This window comes from Pelobates fuscus, chromosome 1, assembly GCF_036172605.1.
Source record: "Pelobates fuscus isolate aPelFus1 chromosome 1, aPelFus1.pri, whole genome shotgun sequence".
In the NCBI taxonomy this organism is placed as follows: Eukaryota; Metazoa; Chordata; class Amphibia; order Anura; family Pelobatidae; genus Pelobates; species Pelobates fuscus.
In genome coordinates this window covers 99,114,628-99,130,699 of record NC_086317.1, presented here as the reverse complement: position 1 = coordinate 99,130,699, position 16,072 = coordinate 99,114,628, and the positions used below count along the sequence as shown (strand labels likewise).

Sequence of the window (16,072 nt, the reverse complement as noted above, 5' to 3'; positions counted from 1 at the left end):
AAATCACTGAGGGGGTGGACTGACTGGCGCACTGTGCAGATGTGTCTTATACGAGCTCCATATTTGGAGCTCGGGTTTTTACTGCCTTACGAATGCACTACTTTCACATACAAAACCATTCAAGAAAAACAAACAAGAGAGATTTCTGTTCAGTGGCCTACATCATGCAGGATCGTATTTCCACGGTGGCTCTTCTTACCGAGGACTCTTTTTTCCACAGTGGAGCCCTCACTGGATTCCCTAGATTAGAAAACTTTCTCGGATAAAGTTGACAACATGACAGCTGCCAGAAGAGATATTAAGGCCCTTCACAATGATATAAACACAGTGTTTCAAGTGGATCTATCCATTAACCAAGAGGAGCTAAACACCATTTTGAGTAGAATTAAGGTTTCTGAGGAGGACACTCATGATCTAAAAGCCCAACCGGCCTCCTTCTATCTATCTATCTATCTATCTATCTTCATCCATCCCAGAAGCAAGCTGATTTGGCATTAGGCCTTGCAGAACAAAACAACAGGATTTGCTGCAGAAACCTTAAAATTCAGGACCCAAGTCTATGGAGACAGCTGAAATCACACACTTCTTGCGTCCACTCCTCAACCACATGTTACCTCCCAAAGAGCATTCTCCTAGATGGGTATTACAGTCTCAACACTAAAACCCCAAAGTCCTCAAGCTGATGAAAAGGCTGGATTCAGCTGTTTAGGACATGTTACTCAAGGCAAAACATTTTTTTAAAAAGCATGTTAACAGTCTTACAGTAGAAAAAGCATATACAGTTTTTTCTACATTCATAGAAAAAGCATATACAGTTTTAAGTTATTCACCTTGTGGATAGTCTATTTAAAAACCAAAAAAAAAAAACTTTAAATTTTGTAAGTATACTAAATATACCTCATCTACTGGGAGTTCAGTTAAGGGGTGATAATCCAACCCATCCTCTCCATTTGGTATCTTTTTGCAATGTCAATATCTAAACAGCACACACTCAACATTTTTTTTTTTTTATAATTTGTGTCATTAGTTCCCTATTACTACTACTATAGTTCTCCATCAGGCTCTCTCAGTGTCTTTCACTAAAGTGAGGATTTAAAGAAAAGACAAAAGGTATCTGAACTAAAAGTATAGCTGACTTAGAGACTTTTTTGAGTTCTGCTATTTTAACCTTATATTTGAAAATCACTTTAAAAATTCTCTTTTTCGTAAATAACCTGTATTCAGATTGTTTAGTTTTAAATCACACTGCATTGGTTTCAGTACTGTTTAGTTAAGCATAGTTTTTACAGGTCCAATTAGGGTCCACAACATCTATATCTCACAGAGAAGTAGTGGAGATTCACAGAATGTGGCAATAGTCATGCATGCACCTTATTTCCATAATCCTTCTCAGGTGTCATTGGATTGGACAGAGATCATCATTGTTGATGACATCACAGTGGGCAGAAAGAGGCACTATATGTCAACAATGCTTCTCTATGATGTCAATGGGCTGGGAAGTCATGCTTGGCGATCTCACAGTGGGCGGAACGGGCTACATAGAGGAGCGTGTTTTGGTGGCAGATTACAGGTAGGTTTACCTTTTTTTTCAAGATTTTCAATTTTTATTTAAAAAAAAAAAAAAAGGTTGGTTCATATTCTAAACCTAATAGGGAACAAATCTTTTTTCCCCATCTTATGACAAATCCATTATAGCACAGATTGCATGGCTTAAGTGGAGTGACTATCCAACACCATTTGAGATTACTTTTTCAAATATGAGATAACATTTTTAATCTGTTAATGCATTTTATAGCACCTCCATTAGTATCACATGGATAATCTTGTCATCTAATATATATGCTTGCCCTATGTCCTGAATCATAATTCTTTTTTATGGCTGACTTAACTTTTTTTTTAACAATTTTTATTTAAAGTAATCAATTTGTACATAAGTACATAAAACGTATGAAGTAGTCTTACAAGTTAACAAGAGACATAGAGGCAAAGAATAATTAACTTTAGGGGATGATATTATTATCAATAGTATTCAGAGCTGGATTATCGAAGTGTTTGAAGGCATTACCAAAATCATGACAGTCGAGACTGGGATATGCTAAGAACATCCATCTCACATTCATGATTGGAAATACTGTGGAGAATTGTACGCTCCTAGCCAGAGGGGAGGCGAGAAACCAAAATGTCTGAGGCCTTCCAGTTTCAGGCATCTCAGGCTGTTGGGGGAGAGGACAATTTCACTATTTATCATTGATATGCCATGTCAACCCTCACAAGGTAAGCCCTCATTCCATATAAGATCGCATGGGCGTCCCTCCACCTGTCTGGTGTTGATATACTCCTTACAATCTCCAGTAACCCGCCACGATCTCCCAAACCAGGTGCATTAAGTGGACGTGAACAAGGTCACTGCATGTGGGAGGGCAAGAGAAAGAAAAAAGGTGGGGGGGGAGACCGGAGCAGCTGGGTGGGGATATGCGTACATTGTCCTCTAATGCTTTCAGCATTTCACTGCACCCCATACCGCTGCCACAAAATCCATCCACAAGGAGGTGTCCCTATTAGTTCTTTTCTCATCAACCCTCATGGTGATCCACTAGCACCAGTGTTTGCCTGGCCATGTAGTCTCTCCATGGTGCCCACATTTGTGAGCAGCGTTTGAAGGTTCCGCTCTAAAAGGCCCTAATAGACTCCATTTAGTATAGCTCTTCTACTTTGTCCATCCATTGTTTTATAGTTTGGATGTCCTTCAATTTCCATCTGACAGGTATTAGACTGCGTTTGTGAAAGAATTTACCTTGATTCCAATGTTTAAGCTTATAGGTGTCATATTAGATAGCCTTTATTAAAATAGGCTAACTTGGACTCAGGAAATGCTTAATGTTTAAAACAATACTTAAGACCATATATGTCTAGTTCCAGAAGCAAATAGCCCCCACCTGAGCTGTCTCTCCTAAATCAGTCTGTTCCTTCTCTTTCCCGGAACATATCTGTTATATGTACATGACGTTCATCCCTATGTCTTATCTGTACTCCCTTCACCCTTTCACTCCCTTCCTACTACTGTTCTAGGATTATTTGAACGTAAGCACTTACTTTTTAATGTATAAAAACACAACTGACAAAATAAAGGTCAGAGGCTTATTTTGATAACCAACACGCGTCTGGTGTCTAATTCACGCTTCTCCAAGTGCACTTGAAACAGTTTGGGTTCCCCTGAATATAACAAAGATCAAATTGGATCTATATCAGTTCAACAAATGCCTTACAAGGGACTTCTTATAAGCCAGAATCAGTAATTTCATGTGGTGAAGCAACATCAAAATGGGCTGCAGCAGGAGGTCCTAGTTCAGGATTTCGGTGATCAGGCCGTGTAACCTCGTCCACTACAGGGATATCATACGGCACATCTACCATATGGAGAGGACTGTGCCACTCGCAGTCTGAAATCTCCAACATGTTGCATTGGGGGCCACGATCATACGGTACAGGTCATACAGGTGTCCTGTACCAGCCTGTAAGCAAATTATAGTTAACTTTCTGCAGTTTAGAGCTGGTTTCACCTTGGTGTGGAAGTATGTGGATTTTTTCCCATAGATTCTTAGATAGTATGACTCCCTTGGATTTGCCCTGTATTCAGGAGGTGTTCTCTGCGTTGATGTCAGTAATGTGCCATAGGGATTGGAGATAAGGTGCTCTCTATGCAAGCAAAGTGTTTCAAATAGGACAAATGGACAAGGTGTTTCCAAGAAAGGAAAGCAAAGAAAGATTGGATCTGATAATACATGAATCTGTGAAGCCCCGTCTCGACCTCTTGTGTGAGCACGTCCGCCAATGGTTTCAGTTTTTTGGCAGAGCACAGGCGCCCGATGTAGGGCCAGTCCGATTCTAAAAAGCCCAGTAAATCCCGTGGTGTAAGGCCGCCCGCTACTTCCGGGTTATATGTTAAGGAAGTTAGGGGGGTTGGTTTGGTTGTGAGTTGGTGTTTGTAATTGAGCGAGGTCCAGACTCGCAGAGTTGCACCGATAAATTGGTGGTAGTGCACCATCAATCAGGGACACAGGAGGTGCGTAGCTCGGTAGCATAGCTGAATGGATGGTAAACCAGTTCTGCCGAGACATTTCAGAAGTGTAAGCTGTATCGGTTTTAATCTCAGTGGCCAGTCCTCCATATAAACCGAAGCAGTAAGGATATCCTAGTTGCGGAAGTAGGCCTAAGGGATCGCAATCAGAACTGTTTGAAACAAGTAGAGTAGACGTGGCAGCAGGTTCATTTTGAAGGCGTTGATCCAAACCATGAGACACAGTTCTTCCCATCACAGTAAATCCTGGTGCAGTGTGCGGAGTATAGGGAGGAAGTTTTCCTGCTAAAGCTGACTCGGGTCATTTGTGAGCCATATTCCGAGGTATTTCGCTTGTACACCATGTGGCGGAAACCGCCTCACCACGGGACATTGGAGGGGCCTTGCTGCCTACCTCCTACCTGCTGACTATGGCCCCTGGAAAATTGGTACGTTTGAACTATATTTGGGCCTGTTTTAGTTTATATTGCTGCTGCTGGCCCTTTTAGAATCATCCGTGGACATATTGGGACGTTTGGGAATAATGTCCCTTTAAGACTTTGTAACATATCACAGTAATACTGTCTTAAATATTATGTAGGTATTTATGTGTTCGGTTAAACTGGGGATATGTAGCAATCTGTGTTTTTATGTGTTAAATGTATCAGTATGTAATTTTATGTCTTTTACTGTCTTTTTGTCTGCCATGTGGGTAATGGAGTTTTGCCTCAGTCCTTGGAGATAATTAGATTCCTTCCCCAATTATCTCCAGGCCAGAGGGGAGGCGAGATTGTGAGGCATTGTGGGAGGTAACCGGTCTGAGCTGGAAAGTCATGCTGACAGGGGTTTTAAAAGATACTATTACTAACTTTTGAACCCCTGGTCTGATTCATGCCATTTTTTAATATGTTGTTCCCCTGAATGGATTGATTGTGGATATGTATTTTTATGTGAATGTGATGTATGGTTTTGAAGTTATAAATATTGGGTAAAAAGTATATTTTAAACTGTATGAATAATGGGATTATGTGTCACACTAAGGGGAGGGGATGTGTGGGTTGCACCCGTGATGCTATTGGTTATTTTAGGCCTCCCCCTGGGTGTGGCCTGTATGTGTACAGTTGTAATAAAAGCCAGGCTGGATGTGCCAGTCCAGAGTTCCTGTTTTACCCTCAAAGTGAAGTGTTGTCTCATTATTGGGGGAGGATTTATTGTATGCTGTTCCAGTTTGACTGCTAGGAGTGAAAACCTATTCGTATGGTTCCTATTCAACTGTCTACAGCATTCAGAGGTTTGAGAAGATTTATATGCTTCTCTGATTCGGTGATTGTGGTGTCGGCTAGAGTGCTTGGAGGCCTCAGGAAGCGCTAGGAGCATCCATTAACGAAGGTACCCAGTCGGGGTGCCAGGCGATCCATTACACACCATTTGATCGTTCTGGGGCTAAAGCAACTGGAAGCGCTTCTATTTTGTCAGTGTTGAGTTTTAAATTGGAGATTCGGCAAAATGTGGCAAAGGCCGCTAGTAGGTTCGGCAATGAAACGTGTGGATTATCTATAAAGAAGAGTAGGTCATCTGCATAGGGGGCACCCTTATGTGTAACGCCTCTGTGGGTGATTAGAGGCCTTTCAAAGGTGGACAGGGGTCATCATGGGCACTCTGACCGGTCTGCGGACACACAGCTTCAAACTGCAATGTAATGTGTGTTTTGGCACCTTTTTATTATGGCCAACATTAAAATGAATCGGTTGTGAAAAAAAAAAAACAGCTTCACAAAAATCGCTCCCATATACACAGAATACACCATATATCACAAAGATACATGATGCGTCCCCAAGCAGGGCAAAAATCCTCAGTGATGTTGGCACACGATGCATTGACTAAAACAATGTACAGATAGCATGATGTGCTTAACCCCTTAAGGACAAATGACAGACCTGGTCCGTCATGGTGGGGAAACCGTTAACGACGAATGACGGACTAGGTCCGTCATGCGGTAAAGTTAACCCCATGTGCTACAGGGACTCACGATCCGCCTCACTGCTCTTCCGGGTTCAGTGTTAAGTGCAGGGAGACGGATCAGCAGTGATCTTCTCCCTGCAAAAAAATAAAAAAATAAATTAAATTAAAATCCCACCCCCCTATACCCATTTTAAATATAAATTAACCCCTTTCCTGCCAATTGATCACGGACTACAGTGATCAATTGGCAAGGACTACATATTACTGTGATCTGATTTTTTTTTCTTTTAACCCCTGATGGACAACTTTTATTTTTTGTAACCCCCAGGGGTTAATTTAACTTTATTAATTAATTTAGTATTTAATGTTTTTTATTATTGGAAAAAAATCCTTTTCAATTACACTGTTATATAAACAAACAAGGACATTACCATCGAGTATTTCATACCAGTATATACATACAACTAAAAAAAATGTTTGATGTGATCTAGGTAACCTACACTATATACCTTACCCAGATGACATCAGAATATAACATAACATAACAAACATTTACAATACTTGGGAATAACAGGAAGCAGTAGAAATTAGCGAGTTATCTAGGACGATCTTTGAGCTTAGATATCATATTGTTAAAATAAAGGATATATTTCCTGTCCTTATTGAAGTATAGAACTCCTCTTTCCATTTCTAGATCTAATTATTATATGGGGGGCGTATCCTATATATTTTACACATCTGGTATCCGGATGATTAGTATTAAACAATATTTAAATAAGTCGAGAAAGAAGAGAAACAATCGGATCAAGTGAAACAATCTTTGATTTTGGATAACCATTTATCTAAGTGATGTACGGTATATACTTTCTATCATTGTTATAAAAAGCAACTCCTCTTTCCATTTCGAGCTGGTATAATACTTGGGTTATAAACTGTCTACTGTCGGGTGTATGGGTTTGTTTCCAAGATCTTGCTATTAGTATCTTCGCCGCTATAAAAGAATGTATAGTTAGTATTAGCTGATCTTTTGGGAGTCTGTGGCATCTAAGGTGAAGTAAACACGTATGTGGGTATTTTTTAACTTTAATATTAAAGAACTCTAAAAAAAGAGTAGATTGAATCCCATAGGTTAGAACATTTTGGGCAACTCCACCATACATGTAACATACCCCCTTCATACTTGTGACATCTTCAACATAGAGAAGAATTTGATGTGGATATTTTAGCTAATCTCGTTGGTACTAAGTACCACCTATGATAAACTTTAAAAAAAGTTTCTATTAAGTTTAGACAATGTATATGTTTTCTGAGTATTTTCATGGGTGTACACCAATCCTTATCCGTCAGTATTATATTGAGTTATTAATTAATTTAAATACATTAAAATGATACATTTAGCTAGCTGGGGTGGGTGGAAGTTAGTGGGGAATTTGGTGTTAGGCTAGCTAGGGGTTAATGTTAAAAAAAAGTTTAAAACAAAGTTTTAAAAAATGTTTTAATAACTTTTTTTTAAAAAAGTAAAAAAAATCCCACCCTCCTTTACCCAGTCCTAATAAAAATTAACCCCTTCCCTGCCAGTTGATCACTACCTACAGTGATCAAAATACAGATCACAGTATTATACTGTGATCCTATTTTTTGTAACCCCTTAACCCCTTAAGGACCAAACTTCTGGAATAAAAGGGAATCATGACATGTCACACATGTCATGTGTCCTTAAGGGGTTAAGGTTAACTTGCTTTTTAGGGATTCAATTCATTAAATTAATTAATTTAAATATTTAAAAATGATATATTTTGCTAGCTGGGGTGGGTGGGAGTTATGGGAAATTGTGGAATTTACGGTTAGTGCTGCTTACTGCTAGTTAGGTGTTAACTGTAAAAAAAAAAGAAAAGCTTATAAAAATGTTAAATCTGTAAAAAAAAAAAAAAAGCTTTAAGAGGTTTTTAAAAATGAATAAGCAAGATAAAAGTTTAAAAACTAGTTTTAAAAAGTAAAAAAAGTAAAAAAAAATACATGCTCATTACCACTACACCTGGAACAAACTAGAGAAAAAATGATCCCACGCTAAGGTTCAAAATACGCCTTTTGAATTACCTCAGGAGGGTGTATTCTTTAATAAATAGTATGTGTTTGTGGGGAAGCTTTAATAACCAACCATCTAAACTACTCCAAAATGGAACATGGACACAGCATAAAACTTCAAAGTTAGAAAAAACTGAATGGCTGCATCTCAAATGTGCCCCTTCCATGTCCACATATACCTGGCAAAGGTACATATGGGGGTATTGCTGAAAAAACGCTTATTACCACTTCACTTGGTACAAGCTAGCGGAAACATGATCCCACGCTAAGGTTCAAAATATGTCTTTTGAAATACCCTGGGATGTTTTCTTTAAGAAATGGTATGGCTTTATGGGGTATTTGGATTATATAGCCTGGTAAAATACTCTAAAATGGGACATGAGCACAGCGTAAAAATTTAAAGTTTGAAAAAAACTGGAATGGCTGTGTCTCAAATGTGCCCCTCCGATGTCCACATATACCTGGCAAAGGTACATATGGGGGTATTGCTGTACTGAGCCGACATAGCTGAGCAACATATTAAGTATTGCACAGTCGTAGCACACATACGATTTGCAAAATATACTGTGCATACTAACTTTGTGTGTCAAAAAGGCAGAAAAAATGCTTATTACCACTACACTTGGTACAAGCAGGCGGAAACATTATCCCACGCTAAGGTTCAAAATATGCCTTTTCAAATACTCTGGGATGTCTTCATTAAAAAGTGGTATGCCTTTATGGTGTAGCTGTAATATGTAGCCTGCTCAAGTCCTCCAAAGTGGGACATAGACACATCAAAACCCTCCATGAAAATTCACACTTAAAAACCCGAACTTGTCACGTCTCTTTTACAGCACTGTAACTTCACAAAATAGTGTCTAGGTCATACATTGGGCATATTGTTTTACTCAGAAGGTGTAACTGAGTATAATTTGGGGATTTTTATGACAGTGGTACTTATTAAGTATAAGAAATTAAATTAAATTTTTCCCTCCCCTCACCACAAACATTGACATAAAATGGGTAAAAAATGTTGACAAGTTAAGGCACAATATACACAATATAAGATACTTTGGGGATTCTGCTTTATCAAATGAAAGCCCTTTGTGGGATTATTTGAACCGTCACACTGCTATAATACCCTAAAATGAGACATGCCTGTCAAATCCATTTACGAAAATTCTAACTATAGAAACTGAATTAGCCATGTCTCTTATATGGCACTGTAGCTTTACAGAAAAGTGCCAAAGGCATACAATGGGGGTATCGTTATACTCAGCAGATGTAGCTGAACACAATATGGGGTTCTGTGCAGAAATAGCACACAACAGCTTTATGAAATACACATTACAAAAACCTTGTTACATGTGTATATGCCAAAATAGAGAAAAAACACAATTTTACTCCAATATTTAGCAGAGATTGGCGATGAAATGGCTACGTAAAAAGTGTCAAACTATCCTTAGGTAAATAGCCTTTGATGTCTACTTTATATAAATATATACATTTTTTTATTTTTAATCCTTTTTATTCATAAATTTTGTTTTGATATTACAAGACAATTCATAGACAAAAAATACATACACACAATCATGCAAAATACATCCGATTGACATAAATAAGTCATATTATATAAAAAAAAGATTAAATTCATTAGGATATAACAACCAAACATCCTTATTGGAGAAAAGAACAAAAATTAAAAAAAAACGGAAAAAAAAAACCACAGGAAGTCATTTATATAGCTTAGACAAGAGTCTGTGAGGATGTAATTAGAAGTATATCCCTGAGAATAAACAGAGATTTAGAAACTTGTTGACCATGGGGTAAATTCTACTAACCAATTAAAGTTACATCATCCATACCCCCAACACCTAGAGGGTTTAGGAGTTACCATAGAGTAGGGAACAGTTTTTTAGCCAAATTGTATACCAGTCTTTTTTTTTTTGAGATCACTGACTGACTTTTAATAATTTCATTTTCCATTGTTAGTTGGAATTTGACTTGATTAATTAGGGAAATCTTCTGGAAGGGCTCAGAGGATTTCCACTGTCTCGCTATGATGATTTTAGCTGCAATAAAACAATGAATAGCTAAGCAGATATGTTTACTTGATTTAAAGGGCCAGTTCAGATGAAGGAGGGCCGAGTATAAATATATACTTTTGTGTGGCAATTTTGTTTTCTGTGATGGCTACTAAACCTACAAGACAAACATACCAAATTCTAAAATTGTTGCAAATTGAAATTTTATTTTAGTCCTTGTATTTTGTGACCTGTAGCTTTCAAAATAAGCTGAAATCCTATACATATGATGTACTCTATAAATCAAGACACATAAATTAATTTATTTTGAATTACTTTTTCTAAGCTGGACATATTATGCACATGACATTTTTACCAAAACTGTGGAAAAAAATTGTTTAATTCTTTTTTTCAATTTTTTGGCATTTTTCTAAAATTCATGAGAATGTATGTATATGTGACATCAAATTATAGCCCTATTTGCCCTCTAAAAAACCCAGTGGTTTTAATGTTGTGGCTGATCAGTGTATATATTTACTGTCCTGGGGTATACCTTGCCTTTTATTGTTCTGTATACAGAACTTAAACAATTACTGCTCTGTGTGAATAAAGACAACTGTGTATCATGTGGGGACAGCAGTATAAACAAAAACTAATTACATAAAAAATCATAACATTTAAAGAACAGTTTAACAAATATATATTTTATTTTTCCAATTTACATTTTTTTTTTTTTTGTTTAGTGTACTGTGTTTCTTTATCCATTTAAACTCCTTACTGCAGCATATTTTGCATGCTAATGTTGAATGTCAATAAGATTCAATAATTTAATCGCTTTCCTATTCTAAGCCCCTAGTAGCTGTATGTCTGATGGGCATTGCAAAAGAATGGAACGTTTCAGGAACTACACTGTTTTCAACAGCATGTCTGCAGCCCCAAAATTACTCCACGTAGATGAAGTGATTGTGGTGCTTTTACTGTTCCTTTAACCAATTAACGAGATACAAACTATACAATTTAACAGAAATATAAACACATGCTTACCTGTGCCATGGAATTGAACTTTCTATACAACCATATCACCAGGAGCATGCACAAACTGCAATACAAAAATAATTATGATTATTATACATGTTCTCTTAGTTTTTAGTTTTCTTAACATAAATGTAAATCATTCAAGTATTAAACAAAATAATAGAAAATCTAAAGTATAGTCAAACATACACTAATAATGGGATGATTTGTCCAATAGCCTCTAACAGGTGTATGAATTCAATCACACAGCTATGGAATAAACATTGATCCATTCTACCAGTAGAAGCCCATACAGCACAGCTCAGTGACTTTCAATGTGGCACTGTCATAGGATGTTACCCCAGCTAGTCAGTTCAGAACATTTCAACAGTGCTAGGTGCAGGTGAAAACATCTAAGAACAGCAATATCACAGTGGCAATACATACAAGGGCAAATAAAGTGCTGCTGGATGGCACATAAACCTAATGTTCAGAGATAATACACACTACTGAGTTGCAAACTGCCTTATCAACACCTGCACAAATTGGATATCCCTGGCTGAGCAGCCAAACCCACGCCTAAGATGAGGATGTGCCAAATATCAGACAGTATTTAAAGCATCCCAGAAATATTGGTGCTTGACTTCACAGCTTAGTATAGACTAGCACAGGGGTAGGCAACCTTTTAGCAGCACTGTGCCGATATAGGATTGTGATGTCCCGTAGCGTGCCAGGGGACATTTATTTTTTTAAAATTTAGGTGTGTATGCTGCTGTATTCTGCTTGTGTTATTTTTACTGCAGTTGCTTTGCATCATTGTATTTGTGCGGATATGAGCTATTATATTGTATATGTTCATTAGTAGTGTATGGTATTGTGTATGATACATATGAATGTGGGCTGTGTATGGGGGCTGCTTGTGGAATTGTTTGTGGATGGATATGTCACATTGTGTGTTTGGTAGTGTGTGTGTGGGCTGTTTGGGGTATTGCATGTGAAAGGCTGCATGTGGGGTTTGTGTGCATGTATGTGGATTGTTAGCAGGTTACGTTTGTGCAGATTGTGTGTACCGTATATACTCGAGTATAAGCCGAGTTTTTCAGCCCATTTTTTGGGCTGAAAAACCCCAACTCGGCTTATACTCGAGTCAGAGTCTGTATTATGGCAATTTGCATTGCCATAATACAGACTGGGGGGAGAGGGGGGCTGGCAGAGCTGTACTTTCCTTTCCTGCAGCTCCTGTCAGCTCTCTCCTCCTCCGCGCCGTCCGTTCAGCACCTCGGTCAGCTCCCAGTGTAAATCTCGCGAGAGCCGCGGCTCTCGCGAGATTTACACTGGGAGCTGACAGAAGAGCAGAACGGACGGCGCAGAGGAGGAGAGAGCTGACAGGAGCTGCAGGAAAGGTAAGTACAGCTCTGCCAGCCCCCCTCTCCCCCCCCACTGAACTGCAACTGGACCACCAGGGAAGGAGAGCCCCCCTCCCTGCCATATATCAAGCAGGGAGGGGGGACGAAAAAAAAAAAATAAAATAAGAAATAAAATAATAAAAAAAAATAATAAAAAAAAAAGGGGTATAAGGACCACTATGGGAGAGGGGGGGGGGGGGGTATAAGGACCACTATGGGAGAGGGGGGGGGTATAAGGACCACTATGGGAGAGGGGGGGGTATAAGGACCACTATGGGAGGGAGGGGGTGGGTTAAGGACCACTATGGGAGGGAGGGGGGTATAAGGACCGCTATGGGAGGGAGGGGGGGTATAAGGACCGCTATGGGAGGGAGGGGGGGTATAAGGACCGCTATGGGAGGGAGGGGGGGGTATAAGGACCGCTATGGGAGGGAGGGGGGGTATAAGGACCGCTATGGGAGGGAGGGGGGGTATAAGGACCACTATGGGAGGGAGGGGGGTATAAGGACCACTATGGGAGGGAGGGGGGGTATAAGGACCACTATGGGAGGGAGGGGGGGTATAAGGACCACTATGGGAGGGAGGGGGTGGGTTAAGGACCACTATGGGAGGGAGGGGGGTATAAGGACCGCTATGGGAGGGAGGGGGGGTATAAGGACCGCTATGGGAGGGAGGGGGGGTATAAGGACCGCTATGGGAGGGAGGGGGGGGTATAAGGACCGCTATGGGAGGGAGGGGGGGTATAAGGACCGCTATGGGAGGGAGGGGGGGTATAAGGACCACTATGGGAGGGAGGGGGGTATAAGGACCACTATGGGAGGGAGGGGGGGTATAAGGACCACTATGGGAGGGAGGGGGGGTATAAGGACCACTATGGGAGGGAGGGGGGGTATAAGGACCACTATGGGAGGGAGGGGGGGTATAAGGACCACTATGGGAGGGAGGGGGGGGTAAGGACCACTATGGGAGGGAGGGGGGGGGATAAGGACCACTATGGGAGGGAGGGGGGGGATAAGGACCACTATGGGAGGGAGGGGGGGTATATGGACCACTATGGGAGGGAGGGGGGGTATAAGGACCACTATGGGAGGGAGGGGGGTATAAGGACCACTATGGGAGGGAGGGGGGGGTATAAGGACCACTATGGGAGGGAGGGGGGGGTATAAGGACCACTATGGGAGGGAGGGGGGGGGATAAGGACCACTATGGGAGGGAGGGGGGGGGGATAAGGACCACTATTGGAGGGAGGGGGGTATAAGGACCACTATGGGAGGGAGGGGGGGTATAAGGACCACTATGGGAGGGGGTGGGATAAGGACCACTATGGGAGGGAGGGGGGGTATATGGACCACTATGGGAGGGATGGGGGGGGATAAGGAACACTATGGGAGGGAGAAGGGGGATAAGGACCACTATGAGAGGGAGGGGGTGGGATAAGGACCACTAGGGGAGGGGAGGGTAAGGACCACTAGGGGAGGGGTGAGTCAGGACCACTGGGGGGGGGAGTGAAGGAACACGGGGGTGGGGAGGTAAGGACCACTGAGGGAGGAGGAGGGGAAGTCAGGACATATGGGGGGGGAGGGGGCGGCAAAATATTTTTTGCCTACGGCGGCAAATATCCTTGCACCGGCCCTGCACACACTGCATTCACACACTGCATTCATGCACACACACACTGCTTTCATGCACACACACGCTGCACTCATACACACACACATACGCACACACTGCATTCATTATACACACACTGTAAATAAATATTCAATTAATATATTTTTTTTAGGATCTAATTTTATTTAGAAATTTACCAGTAGCTGCTGCATTTCCCACCCTAGTCTTATACTCGAGTCAATAAGTTTTCCCAGTTTTTTGGGATAAAATTAGGGGCCTCGGCTTATATTCGGGTCGGCTTATACTCGAGTATATACGGTATGTTTGTGTGTGGGCTGTTCGTATTATTTGTATAAGGGGAGGGTTATTCTTCATTTCTGTGTTATGAATGTAAATTAGGGATAGTAAAAATGTCTATTTACTGTGTATACCTGTATTCAATATCTACTCAAAATGGCTGATAGAGCACCCGCTCCCACCGACTAACTACCTTGTGTAACAAGATGGCGCCTACATCCGGAGTAAAATCCCGGGATGATGGTGACATCACGCCTCGTAGGATGTGCATTAGATAAGACACTTAACACCTAACCAATTAGAGATGTATTCTCTCTGTTATCTACATTTTTACATATGATGTATTTTTGCCTTTATAAGGGGCTTGCCGCCCCCCGAGTAAACATTCCGAAGTTTTTTATTAACCTGATACCTGTGTCTCAGTGTAATTTACTTCAAAACGTGCACGCATTTATTTTAACAATTTGGAAAGGAGCAGTGTAACGGGACCGCTGGCACCCTGACCGGGTACCGTCCGCTGACGGATGCTCCTAGTGCTTTCCGAGGACTCCAAGCACTGTGCCCGACACCATAACCACTGCAGACCCCACGAAACGCCGCAGCTTGGTTGGGGTCTCACCGTCTCCACCCACTCTGGGCCCAAGACCAGGGTCCAGTAGGTGGACCTCTCCGAATTCCAGAGAGCAGGAACAAAAACAAGCTCTTAGCAGAGCTTAGTGATTATACCCGGGGGAGTACAATGATTATAGCAATCCCCAGAGTGTAGTTCTCCAATCCCCCAAACATGAGCCGAAACTTCATGAAGGTCCAAGATGATCTGAGGTGCTAGCACAGCCAGTCTGGCTTTTATTACAGTTGTTGAAAATACAGGACCGCCCACAGGGAGGGATAAAATAACCAATCATATCACAGTTACATCCCACATATTCCCTCCCCTTATCCTGAGAGGAAACCCAATTATACATACAGTTAAAACATACTTTTTACCCAACTTTCATAACTCTAAAACCATACATCCAGTCTCCATAACTTACATATTCAGACTCAGCATACTTTAAACATAAACATTCTCAAAAATCATACAAATCCCTCCAGTAGATAAAAAGTTACACAGAAGTCCTTTTATGACCGACCACAAGCACATTTTCTTGCCCAAAACAGTTCCATGGATTTGGGCTGTGCGGTCGGTCAATTTCCTGCATAAAAAACGGCTAAGTCCTGTTCGAAGTGTTGCCGGTACTTCGACTTTAGTCGAAGTGTCGAAGCGGAGGCGATGGTAAGGGTCGGCGGTGTTCGACGTTAAAATGGCCGCCGCCATGTGGTCCTTTGTCCGATCACTTCGACGACTTCGACAACTTCGGTAACTTCGGCTTTAGTCGAAGTGTCGACGATGGTAAGGGTCGGCGGTGTTCGACGTTAAAATGGCCGCCGCCATGTGGTCCTTTGTCCGATGCCGGTCACTTCGATGACTTCGACAACTTCGGTAACTTCGGCAGCATCCGAAGTGCCATATAAAAAGTGCCAATCCTTCTCCCACAGTAATTAAAGGGCCAGAATGAGTGACATGCACTCTGTTAGGGCCGAACACTGTTTTTAAAGGGCCCAATCTCCCAGGGCCATAGTCCAAAGGTAGG

At 41.1% G+C, this 16,072-nt stretch overlaps 1 protein-coding gene across 1 annotated transcript in view; it reads right to left on the bottom strand.

The window, feature by feature from the left end:
• Window positions 1–16,072, bottom strand: part of LOC134588260 (uncharacterized) — a 643,152-nt gene that overhangs the window by 577,788 nt on the left and 49,292 nt on the right. Inside the window, exon 3 of the mRNA XM_063444259.1 lies at window positions 11,155–11,209. Coding sequence (XP_063300329.1) covers window positions 11,155–11,209 — 55 coding nt within the window. The remainder of the gene's footprint in view (window positions 1–11,154; window positions 11,210–16,072) is intronic.